Here is a 13107-nt window from a genome sequence, read left to right on the forward strand (position 1 = left end):
TTTGTAGTTCCCACTAATTCACAAATTGTGTTTAATGTACGACCAACTGTTTGTAATGTACTTGTCATTTTTCCTTTTTTTTTTCGTGAGTGACATCTTGTAAATTTTCGAATGTAATGTACAATTTTAGGTGTATAATGTAGATTTTCTATACATAATGATGTAGATTTGATACCAGTCAGTAGGGATGTCAATCGGGCCAGCCCACCGGGTTTCGGGCCAGCCCTACTCGGGTTACGGGTCAATCGGGTGCGGGCTAACCGGGTTGTGAATTCTTTCGGGTTATAAAAGTTCAACCCTAACCCTAAAAGTTCGGGTTTCGGGCTAGCCCGGCGGGTTAATCGGGTTGCTACCGATAAGATTAACAAGCGATCAATCCAACAAATAATGATGAAAATTAGTTATATTCATAAAATGTAAAATATTTAATTATGATAAATTTGAGATATATGCTCAAACTCAATCAAAAACATGATCAAATACTAATATTTGAGATATATCGTGAAATTTTAATGCATATATTAGAAAATTAAATAATTTTTTTAAGTGAATTTGAAGTTTTTTATTTATTTATCAATTATTATATTAATAAATATTCAATATATAATTTGTATATTTAATATAAAAAATTGAAAGTTATGTTTTTAGTTACCAATGAAGTGTCAAATTAGGAGTAAAAAATAGAATAATAGAAATTTTATCGGGTTTTCGGGCCAGCCCATCGGGTTTTCGGGTCTGGCCCTAACGGGCCGCGGGTTAATCGGGTGCGGGCTAATCGGGTTTTAATTTTATCGGGCTGGAAATTTCCAGCCCCAACCCTATAAATTTGGCGGGTTATTCGGGCCAGCCCACGGGTTGCGGGCTACATTGACATCCCTACCAGTCAGTTTGCATGAATCATATGGTTCAATAAGAGCCGGAAGTTAAATCAATTCCCCTTTCTTTTGGGCACAGGAAATGGAGTTGGTAGTAGAGTAAATTTTTACCATAAATAGAAATGATTCAAGTGTATTGGGACACTCCAAAGTAGAATAGGGGTCTAATATCTTGAGACGGATGGAGTACTAATTTAATCCTAGCCAAGGTCTATTTTAGTGTATCTTAGAGTACTGTTTTCCGAGACTGAGTTCATCTTATTAAAAAAATTAATTTATTAAAAAATAAAAAGTAATTAATTTTTGTAATCGAATCAAAATGGAAAAATAGAAGTATTGATTGTGAGAGAGTATATTTATAAATGGAATTCTTACGTAAATAATTTCATTAATATCATAACATGATTCTCTAATTGTCAACCATGAGATAATGTTTGTAAATTCAATATTTAATAAATAGTAGAAAGCATTTTCACGTGGAATGCTAATGCCTTTGCTATATGTTCAATGCAAATATTACATTATCATCCTTAAATCCAAAAATGAGATATAAATAAATAGTGATCTATTAAAACTTTTATCATACATAATACATTGTCCCATATTAGTCTACCCTTAATATTTTGTGCTCATAATATCAAATTATTTGTAACTATAGGTACTTTTCTAGAATTTTAATCTATTGGACATTCGTAACTATTGTATACTTTTCTAAATTTATTAATATTCGTTAGAATATGAATATGATGCAAATTAACTTTCTTTAAACAAAATTTATTTTTAAAACTAATTCGTTCCATTCTTTATTTTGGGCATAATTGTTATCAAATCATACAACTTGTATTTATTCAAACGTTTAAAATGAAATACTGATCTATTGAAAAATAATTTTGATAAATAGAATAAGAAAAGCGGGTTTTTCCCAATTCTTGAATTTCCTATTATAAAACTGACGTTTCATTACTGATGTCATTCTATGACGTCAGATATGTAAGAACATTCTATGACGAGTACAACACTAAAGTAAATGTTTTCCGTTTAAAAATTAATCCTATGTTACAACTACTTTTTGTCAAATAGTTAGCATAGTGATGTCAGTGCAGCCCGCAACTCGTGTGTTGACTCAAATAACTTGCTAAATTTATAGGATTAGAATTGAAAATTTCTAACCCGATAAGTCTGCACTCGATTAGCTCGCAACCCTATATGGCTAAACCGAAATCCCGATGGGTTGGCCTAAAAACCCAATAAAATTTTTATTATTCTCTTTATGTGATTTCTAATTCTACACTTTATTGATTAATTTTGTAATTTAAATAACTTAAAAACATAACCTTCAATTTTTATATTAAATAGACATATTATATGTTAAGTTTTTTAGTAAAATAATAAATAAATAAATTAGAATCTTCAAATTCAAAAAAATATTTAAATTTCTAAGACTTGCTTTAAAATTTCAAATTCAAAAAAATATTTAAATTTTTAAGACTTGCTTTAAAATTTCTCGAAATATGTTTATGCTTTATTTTATTTATACAAAATGTAAAATTAGTAAAATAATAATTAAATAAATACAACCAACTACATTATCTTGTATTTACAACCATTGTTAGTGTAAAAGGGGAAACAAGAAAGAGCTGGCATTGTGATTATCACATGAATGTAGCACTAAAGCTGCATATAAGTTTACCTGAGTTTTCCGATCACAAACTCTCCGAAGAAATCGGCGGAGAAAGATGGTTTTCCTTGAACATAATTGTAAGAGAGATCAACGGTTAATCTAGGACGGAGATAGTATGTTTTGACTTGGCCAGAAAATGAACCGATTCGATGAGTTCGACTCCAAACTTTAAGGTTTTGGTACTCAGACCACACTTTGCTAAGGATAGCAAAGCTGGGAAATCGTGACTAGGGGTGGGAAATAAGAAGAGGGGAACAAAAAGTGGATAAAACAATGATCGAATATTCACTCAGAAAAAAGGGGAAGATAATTTCAAATTAACTCTTAATCACTAGAATATGAATGGAAATCTTTTCAAAATTTAAATCCGTATTCATCAATAGCTATTTATTAGAGTATGGAAGAACAATCGATGCTATGCAGCGGAATGAACACGGTCACATGTATGGAGACATACACCTCCGAGAGCCTCTACTTAAAATAAAAAAGAAATTCATAATTCTGCTCAGCATTCTCCACCATCAGTGTTCAACCTGCACATTTAGAAATATATGCAGGGCTGAGTACAAAAGTATTCAGTGAACACATTGCTGAAAGATACACATATACATTTGAAAATATTGCCAAGACATCATCCCAGTAACACTCAGGGATTTTCTCTTAAAAGGCCCGAGCTTACTAAATTCGTTGTGAGCTAAAATTCGATTGATCAGTCTAAGTTCTTTATGTACTTCTGCCATATCTGAACACCAAGTGCCGTGGAGATGATGCTCTCCCACGGTCACCTACATCTTTCACCTACAGCCGGAGATGGCAAGACAATGTTTATCCACGGTCACCTACATCTTTCACCTACATCTCACTCGGACACGAATTCGATTCTTACCTTTCCAACCAAACAGATAGGCTTCGTACACATAAAATAATTCATTTATGGCAAGACAACATTATTTGCATAAATAAATATCAACTCGAAAATATTTTGCATTTTATCCACATTAATATGTAGGATAGGAAAGTTCACCTCGTTCGTTTAATTTCCTTAACTTGAATTTCTCACTCCGACCTTAACTTGCGGGGATAACCTTTTTGGAAACATCACAGTATAAAATACTAATCAAACTTTCAAGAAATTCTTAAACTTTAATAGGAATGCATGCCTCCTAATTAATCTCTTTCATTATTTCACTTATCTTTAAGGAATTTCTAAAACTCATATTATTTGATGCTCCTTCTTCTATTAGTCTCGGATTCCATAATTAATTTGGCTTGTGCTAGATTACTGAAATTAAATTTCTTCCAAATAAGTTCTAATTCCGAAACTATGCCAAGACTTCCCCTTTATTTTTAGTCCAAGTAATTAAATTCGGAACTGGGCCCCAAATATTTAAATTAGAGTTGAGCTTAAATTATTTACTCCACTCCTTAGTCCAAACAAAATAAAATGCTAGCCCAAACCATTAAATTCAGGGGTAGTTGCATGTTTCATACAAAATGTTTTGCCTTTATTTCAATTTAGTACAAAAGTATTAAGTTTACATATTTTATACAAAAAGTTATATTAGTGTTACAAGATAATACATTCCGTCAAGTCCCTACTAACACCGTTACTTCCAATTACATCATACATACAAAAGTTTCATCAATGTTTCAAATTTGTACAAAAAAATTTAAATTAAAACTTTCCATTAATTATTTCAAACACAATTATTTTTATTACTAATAAAAATGAAAAACACATACAAAAAAATTACCACTCTTCACCATCAAATTAGCGAATTGCATTTTATTGTCAAAGCTTTGTCGCGTAACAATGGAGAATACAACCAAAAAGATATTGAATCTTGTTTGTAAAAATTAAATATTGACTTTTTGACTGTTGGAAGGTCAAAATTAACCATTTTGTAAAGATGAAATATGGACTTATTTTATATTGTGTTCTATAAAGAATACAGTGAAAAAAGTAGAGTATATTGAGAGACAGAATTTTTTTAAACCACGATCAATTGCTGGAAGAATTAATATTGACGGTTATTTTGCCACAAGTAAATAATGTATTCTATGTACTAAATAATGTAAAACAATTGATAGAAACAACTTGTCCCTTCAAACTCATAGAATTATGCCATTATACAACAATGTCAGCCATGAAGCTTCCCCAGAAATCAACACACTAAACACACTAATTACTTCAACGAATCTAATTGATAATTCATCACCATAAAGATCTATTATATTCAAAGTTAAAGAGACGTTTAAAAAAGAATATAGACCTACTACAAATGATGCACCAAAAGTAATAAATTCAAACACTTAAATTATGGAAAAGACGATCATAAGACAAAGAAGAACATTGAATAAATCACACGAACAATTTATACGTCTACATGTTTGAAGCAATACTAAGATTTTTAGCCGATCATAATTAAACTAGGAGCAATTACAAATGGATAGAAAACCCTTTGAACCATGGAGTTTTGAAGAGAATGAAACTTTGAGTTGGAATAGAAGAAATAGAACGGAGAAGAGAATTCCATGGCATGTACATCTTTTCTTCAGGAGTTTGTGCGTGGAACTGAAGCAGCAAGAGGCTGACTTGGAGCAGCTCGGCCTTGAATCCCGTAACCTTCTCTTGTTTCACCAAAGATAACAATCATGACACCCTTGACAGAAATTCATGTTTAGCACGTCAATGAGTCTTTCAATCACTGCACTCCATCCCTTTCATGTTTGGAAAGTAAATACATTGAGAGAATTTACTTTTGCCTTCAAAATGTTTGATGAAATGCTTCAAAACGATTTTCTTTCTATTAAACTATGTAAAACCACACAAAGTTGAGAATAAAAATTGAATATTTGATTTGCATCAAATACCCCCAAACTTGAGTCATTGCAAAATATATCAAAAGCACCGTGGTACCATTTTACCACCCAAAATGAGCACTCAACTTACAAACAAATCTCATGGGTTTTTGCAGTTACTTGAGAGCTCAGGAAGTGTGAAAATTAGGTTGCTCACATATATGCGTTTGTTGTGTGTTGTGTGAGTTTCCGGTGGATCACGATAACTTAAAGAAAAGAAATTAGGCAAAACTTATTATTTCATAAATTGGGAAAAAGAATAACAAGGCCTATTAGATGAATTAAGCAAAATATCCAAAAAGATTCGTAGTAACTAATATTCAGAAATAAAGAAAAATAAAACTAGTGAGGCACCAAGTCTCCAAAACGGTTTGGTGGCCTGCGCGAGCGCTGAGGTCTCGCCTCACGAACCGGTGTCGCCTCTTGCGCAGTCGCTGCTTCAGCTGGTTCCTCTTCCTCCGGCGTCGTGAGTTCCTCTCCTGTGCTATCGGGTGCCGGGGCTTGCTTAACCTTCGGAGCACACACTACCGCCAGACTTGGCTGGTAGCTGTGCAATTGAGGTTTAGATGCAATTGATAACTCCGAGTCACAAAGTGTATCAATCATCTCAAAGTTCGAGCTACTTTCTTTGTTGGAGTGGTTGAAAAGGATCATTCTCTTGCACTTGTGGTAAACCACGGTGCGTATCTCACCTTTGATTGACATGCATCCCAATATGGCATGCCAATCATTCCTTGATCTAAAAGCACAACCACACCTATTGATTGGGTCGTCGTGGACCCTAAGCCACGAAGTTAACATATTTTCGTCCATCTCCATCCTGTAGAGCTGAATCGACTGAGACTTGTTTTCCGATATGTGTAGCCTGCATTTGTACAGATGCCCCTCGATCTCTTGCAGCCCGGACTCAGCGTCACTATCCGATATCTTCGGGTGGTAATACTCTTTGGCCGAACCCAAACTTTCCAAATGATTATCCTTAATATCATACCGTATCACTCCATGCGATGCCTCCCAATAAACCGACCTACCGAAGTAGACGCCCTTGCTACAATTCTTGACCTTTTGATGTGCTAACAATCTCGTGCTCCATTCGTCCGTCTCCGAGCTATAAATGTTAGCCCGGTACCTGTATTCATCTCCCACAAGTTTCGAGGTGCACACAATACACACCACTTTATAGTGGTGGGATACTGTTGGATCGAATGCCAAGGCTGGTATCAAATTATTAGACCGTTGCTCAACATCGCACTCAGGGGTAGTAAGCAATTTGTATAGCCGTGTTGCCGGATTGTACACGTAGAATTCTTCCTTTAGGAAATCCGAGCTGACAAGTATAAGTCCTCGACACGAATTTATGACTTGACGATAAGGCATATTGAACCTACGGTCCTTAGTCGGAGTAGATATTTCATGTCGTATAATCTCTTTGCTCCCATTTTTAGGATGGGGTCAAACTCGATAAAACTCATTGATGGAAAATCCAAGTAAAGGATGTAAGAATACCTTATTGGGCGCATGTAGGAATCGTAGGACTGGCAGAACTCTACAGACGATAGAACCTCATTCCACCCTTTGCGTACGACCTTCAATTGAGTCATGTCTTTGATAGATAGTCGGACTAATACATTAGCTATTAAATCCATGCTTAACACGGACATCATATCTCTATTCATTCTGCAGAGAGGCAAGTACAGATTGAATTCTTGAATTCTTGGATGAGAGGAGATGATTTTCTTGAATTCTTGGAGCAGACTGATGAGAAGATCTTGGAGTACTGCGATGATGAGAAGCGATGATCACGAATAATTGAATTCTTTGAAAGAGAGCAGACTGAAGAGAAGATCTTGGAGTACTGCGATGATGAGCGAATAATTGAATTCTTTGATTAAACTGGACTTTTCAAAAGTTAGTAATGATAATATGCATAATTCTGTTACTATTAATTTAAGTAAATGAACTGGAAATAAAACAAAAAGTAAATGAGTGAATATATAATCAAATAGGAGAAAAAACAAAGTAAAAGATAGCAATCGTACGATATTTCGTTAAAAAAATGAAATGACTCACTTGAGATGAGACGTCCCAAAAATGAATACTAATACACTTATGATGGGACACAGAGTACATGTTTATATATTTGTTACTCCTGATTTATTGTGTTTTCTATATTGATTACACATAATATATACTCCATCTGGCCCATTAGAAATGTAATATTTGTTTTTCAGTACATGATTTTATATAATGTTGTTTTGTGAGTTAATGAGAAAAGAATAAAAGTAAGAGAGGTGAAAAAACAGAGATGTTGTTGTTGTTATTTTAGGCAACATTTTATTTTTAATGGAACAAGCAAAACAGAAAATTTTAATGAGACAGATGAAGTATTCAGTAAAGCGTCTGCTTAATATATTTTGTGTGTCTGCCACTGGATGAAATTGTACTCAAAGGTTCACACAAAAGCACAAGATTGAGCACTAATTCTATTTTCATAAAGAGAAGATTCATAATTGGAGGGATTATCTTAGGCTCCATTGTCACCCTCCGTGTATACAAACCCTACATCTTTTAAGTAACTATCATTCCCTCTCTCTATATACGATAAATGTACGTGATAGAACATTTGCATTGAAATTTTTGTGATAAATGAGAATAGTTTCGTAAATTAGGGTTTTTGTTCGTAAAAGAAGAATACATCACTCTAACTATAAGTCATAATCCCTTTGTTCACTATAGAACTAACTAAAAATATAGTTAGTGCCGGTTCGGTTCCCAAGATAACTTTTATCTTCTCCATTCACACTTTCAACTAAATCTTAGCTAACAATTGTAGATTTGGGCCTGTTTCGGCCCATTTGAATGGACTCCTTTTCCCCTAATCTCATGACTAACCATCTCACCTCACGCCCTCCTAATAATTTATCCATCTCGCTCTCCTCATTATACTAATTTATCCTAGCCAAGGTCTATTTTAGTGTATCTTAAACTGCATCTCAAGATAATTTTGTTTCATAAACCGAACAGCCACTTAGAGTACTGCACGCCGAGAATGAGTTCATCTTATTAAAAAAATTAAATTATTAAAAAATAAAAAGTAAATAATGTTTGTAATCGAATCAAAATGGAAAAATAAGTATAAAATTAATTTATTAAAAAATAAAAAGTAATTAATTTTTGTAATCAAATCAAAATGGAAAAATAAAAGTATTGATTGTGAGAGAGTATATTTATAAATGGAATTCTTACGTAAATAATTTAATAAAGAGTAGAAAGCATTTTCACGTAGAATGCTCAAATGCCTTTGCTATATGTTCAATGCAAATATCACATTATCATCCTTAAATCCAAAAATGAGATATAAATAAATAGTGATCTATTTAAACTTTTATCATACATTGTCCCATATTAGTCTACCCTTAATATTTTCTGCTCATAATATCAAATTATTTGTAACTATAGTATACTTTTCTAGAATTTTAATCTATTGGTCATTCGTAACTATTGTATACTTTTCTAAATTTATTATTATTCGTTAGAATATGAATATGATATGCAAATTAACTTTTTTCAAACAAAATTTATTTTTAAAATGTGTAAATATTTGGTGTTCAATTGTGTAATTAGTTTGAAAAATAAGAACTAGAGAAACATAATTAAAACTAATTCGTTCCATTTAAATAACCCTTTATTTTGGGCATAATTATTATCAAATCATAATTCTTGTATTTATTCAACGTTTAAATGAAATACTGATCTATTGAAAAGTTATTGAAAAATAAATTTGATAAATTGAATAAGAAAAGCGGGTTTTTCCTAATTTTTCAATTTCCTATTATAAAACTGACGTTTCATCACTGACGTCATTCTATGACGTCATATATGTAAGAATATTCTATGACGAGTACAACACTAAACGTTTTCTGTTTAAAAATTAATCCTATGTTACAACTACTTTTTGTCAAATAGTTACCAATAGTGATGTCAGTGCAGCCCGCAACTCGTGTGTTGACTCAAATAGCTTGACTCAAATAGCTTGCTAAATTTATAGGATTAGAATTGAAAATTTTTAACCCGATAAGCCTGCACCCGATTAGCTCGTAACCATATATGGCTAAACCGAAATCCCGATGGATTGGCCTAAAAACCCAATAAAATCTTTATTATTCTCTTTATGTGATTTCTAATACAACACTTTATTGATTAATTTTATAATATAAATAACTTAAAACATGACGTTCAATTTTAATATAAAATAGACATATTATATGTTATGTTAAATAGAGTCTTCAAATTAAAAAAAAATATTTAAATTTTTAAAACTTGCTTTAAAATTTCTCAAAATGTGTTATGTTTTATTTTATTTATACAAAATGTGAAATTAGTAAAATAATACTTAAATAAATACAACCAACACTAAAAAAAAATGTTGAATAGCGAGCACAAAACTCCAAGCACTACAAGTGCACGGTATTTCCAACCATACTCCGAGCAACAATCAATAACTCCGATTACTTCTTCGAATATACGAGACTTTCCGAGCACTGTCTATGCTCGAAAATAAATTGTTCGAGCACCTTATGTGTGCTCGGTGGATAACTGATTAGTCTGATTTTGCAAGTACGAAATGCTCAACAAATATTTTAAACACATTGGAAGGGTGCTCGGTTTTAGTCCCAAATCTAGCGGATGGATTTCCCAGCAAATTTTAAACACAATTTGCCTCTCCTTGTCGCATTAACAACCGCAGAATCAAGTCGCATAATCAACCGCGGAAGGCTTATCTCATTGTGAAGCTACCTGATCTCCATGACTGCATCTATGGTGAGTATGTATCTACAGTGGTTTTTGGCTTTTCTTGTTAAATGGTTGGTGAATTAGATGTGTGGCTGGTGTCCACAAATAATTATAACTTTATCAGAAAATGTATACCTGGGGAATTAGATGGCTTAGTTGAAGAATCCATAACCTTGTTAAGAGAAGTGCATGATAATGTGAGTTACACAGTACATTAAACTATATTATGTGTAACTAAAATTCTTGTTTATGTAGTATGTACTTTCTTCAAACAACACATTAAACTATATTATGTGTTTTTCTATGTCAGATATGTCTCCAAATTTATCAGATAGAGTGAGCAGTGGTACAGAGGGATGTTTCAAAAGCCTGCATCTGAAGAACATTGATGCAAATATTACAAAATGTTCATAAATACAACGTAAGAAAATACAAAATGTTGCAATAAGACATAACTTAGCAAACACCAAACCAAAGATCTTGAACATAGAGCCATAATCTACATAGTAATATCATCAAAGTCTGAGTTGCATCAAACCACAGCTAAGCATTCAACAAATTCATACATTTTACTAGAACCATGACGACCAAAACTAATGGGAATTGGATGGCGATTCATATCAACAAGCAGCTTATAGCTGCTGTCGAGGAAACTGTAGGCTATGATCTTTCCGTAAATATTGAACACTGCACTGCACATCTCAGTGTCGTATGATCCCTTTATGAATCTCAATTGAAAAGCTAAGCTAGGTTCATGATGAGAAATTGTTCCCTCGTACCTCAATAGCCATGAAGAAGAACGATCATCATTCATCTCCAACTCAAACACCTCAATTGATAGAATACTGTCGTCCCTTCTGAGATATCTAGATTTGTATAGACGACCATTTGCCTCTTGGAGACAGGAAATGCTCCCACTGATGAATTCTCCTGCCTTGTAAGATTGATAATGAGGCATAGAGAAAGTTTTGAATTCATTCTGAGCAATATCATAGTAGACGATGTTATCACACATCTCCCAGTATATCGAGCCATTACAATACACACCCGCACCCCAGCACTCGCCACACTGGGAAAGCTGCTTAGGGAACGTAAATGGTCCCAACCTGAGCTTCCAGGCGTGAATCTCTGATTCATAAACCTCGATCTGGTAAGTATGTATCTGATCATGAGGATTGGTGCAAAAGAGTGTGGTTGCCGTAATGAATACAAGCTTGTAATGGGGCGACTTTGAAGGATCAAAAGCTAAGGCAAATGCCACAACACTATTAGCATTGGTCGCACTCACATTTCTTGACAGCCTAGTGGTCGGATTGTAAACAAGGAAACTCTCTATTGGATAGTCTCTAAAAGATGGTATCAGCATCAGGCCATTACAAGAAATTTTCATGACCTTTAGTATTATGTGTTCTGGAACACAGAAGGTGTAAGGTATTAGCTTTTCTCCATTCATTACGGGATCAATGATAAAGTACTTATCGTTGATCACGTCAGGGTCCAGGATAAAAGACGGGCGCAGGTTTGGGCAGCGCAGGGTGTGGAGATGGCAGAATTCATGAGAGGAGATAAGTGAGAGCCACTGTTTGCATACCAACTTGCATCGGGTAACAGATTTTGGTGGTAAGAGGACGAATATTTCCGTCAAAAGATCGTTGTTCCAGATAAGCCTCGACCATCTATCAACATACTTCTTCTTAGAATCCATGCTGCCAAATCTTAATCACAAAAAGTAGGAGAATTTTCGGAACTTCAAATCGTGAAAATGAAATTAACAGATAATCAGAATTAAGATCGGTAAAAAAATGAAATCCCCAATTAGAAACAGCTAAACGCAAAAATCATCATTAAGAATATATACATACTTGCCGGAGAGAATCGGAGTTGAAGCGTTGGTGCCGCCAATTTTATGCGTTCCCTTTATTTCACCATAAAACAAATCTTCCACCAATTTTATGCAAATAGTGAGACCATCTCCGAGCGCTGCAAAACCAATCCCATAGGTTTTTGAAGAGAAAAATTTATCTTAGGTTTGCACTATAAGTATACAAAACACACTTTTCATAGTTTGAATTATTGCTTTCAAATCCAAATCAATTCATATTTATCAATACAGAAGAAATGAAGGAAGATAAATTAAAATACAATAGAAAAAAAACGTACAGAGAAGAAATGGCGGCGTGGAGAAGTTGACTGTGAATTAACTTAATCTAATCTTGTTAATATTTGATTTAGTTATTAAATATTGGACTGACCCATATTAATATTATATCATTCAATATATTGGGAAAAAAAATAACGGTACATATAAAATGTATGGAAACAATTATTTTACTAGTTAATTAAATGCTATACAATGATCTTATATTATATTATTTAATTTAATTTAAGATATTGAAAAAATGTCATGTGGTTAGTGTGTAATTTAGATAAAATATATAGGTATGATTAAAAAGTATAAAAAGTTAGTGGGAGCGGAATATTCTTTTGGAATTTTATGCGAGTGGAGACTGCGAACACTTAAGAAATGAGATTGCAATTTTATATTCCCTTTATTTCACCATAAAACAAATCTTCCACCAACTTTATGCAAATAGTGATTCCTAATTTAAAGATTCGTGTTTGATTTTGCTTAATTTTAATTAAGGAATCAAATATTTGGTATTATTGGTGTAATTTGAAAAAAAAATAGAATTAGCTATTTACTTGAAATTAACAAATCATTAAAATGCTAATACTATGATTCTACTAAAGTAAATACCACCCGGAAATCATTCATAAAACTAACTACTGATATACTGAACAGATAAAAGATGAGATTAGGCATTTTGGTAAAATATTATCGCACACGCCTAAACAAATTACTTTAGAATGATGCATAGACAGGAAACAATGTAA

At 33.1% G+C, this 13107-nt stretch overlaps 2 protein-coding genes across 2 annotated transcripts; both read right to left on the minus strand.

Moving 5' to 3' along the window:
* Positions 1-5760: 5760 nt before the first annotated feature.
* Positions 5761-6795, minus strand: LOC125209876 (F-box protein At5g07610-like). The gene has a single exon (XM_048109452.1). It carries the CDS (start codon positions 6793-6795, stop codon positions 5761-5763), a length of 1035 nt encoding a protein of 344 aa, XP_047965409.1.
* A 3812-nt stretch (positions 6796-10607) lies between these two features.
* On the minus strand, positions 10608-12468 carry LOC125211129 (F-box protein At5g07610-like). Its single transcript, XM_089066564.1, has 3 exons — positions 12465-12468; positions 12075-12234; positions 10608-11888 (listed from the first exon to the last, which is right to left on the minus strand). The coding sequence occupies exons 1-3, from the start codon at positions 12466-12468 to the stop codon at positions 10745-10747; spliced, it is 1308 nt and encodes a 435-aa protein (XP_088922690.1). The 3' UTR covers positions 10608-10744.
* Between the last annotated feature and the right edge of the window lie 639 nt (positions 12469-13107).

The sequence above is a fragment of the Salvia hispanica genome, chromosome 3 (genome assembly GCF_029641045.1).
Source record: "Salvia hispanica isolate PSC_SH4W2 chromosome 3, Shi_PSC_v1, whole genome shotgun sequence".
NCBI classification, from domain to species: domain Eukaryota; kingdom Viridiplantae; phylum Streptophyta; class Magnoliopsida; order Lamiales; family Lamiaceae; genus Salvia; species Salvia hispanica.

Coding starts and splice junctions, on each gene's coding strand:
- LOC125209876 (XM_048109452.1), bottom strand. CDS start 6,795: ATGCCTTATCGTCAAGTCATAAATTCGTGTCGAGGACTTATACTTGTC.
- LOC125211129 (XM_089066564.1), bottom strand. Junction 11,889..12,074: donor ACTCCGATTCTCTCCGGCAA/GTATGTATATAT, acceptor GTATGTTGATAG/ATGGTCGAGGCTTATCTGGA.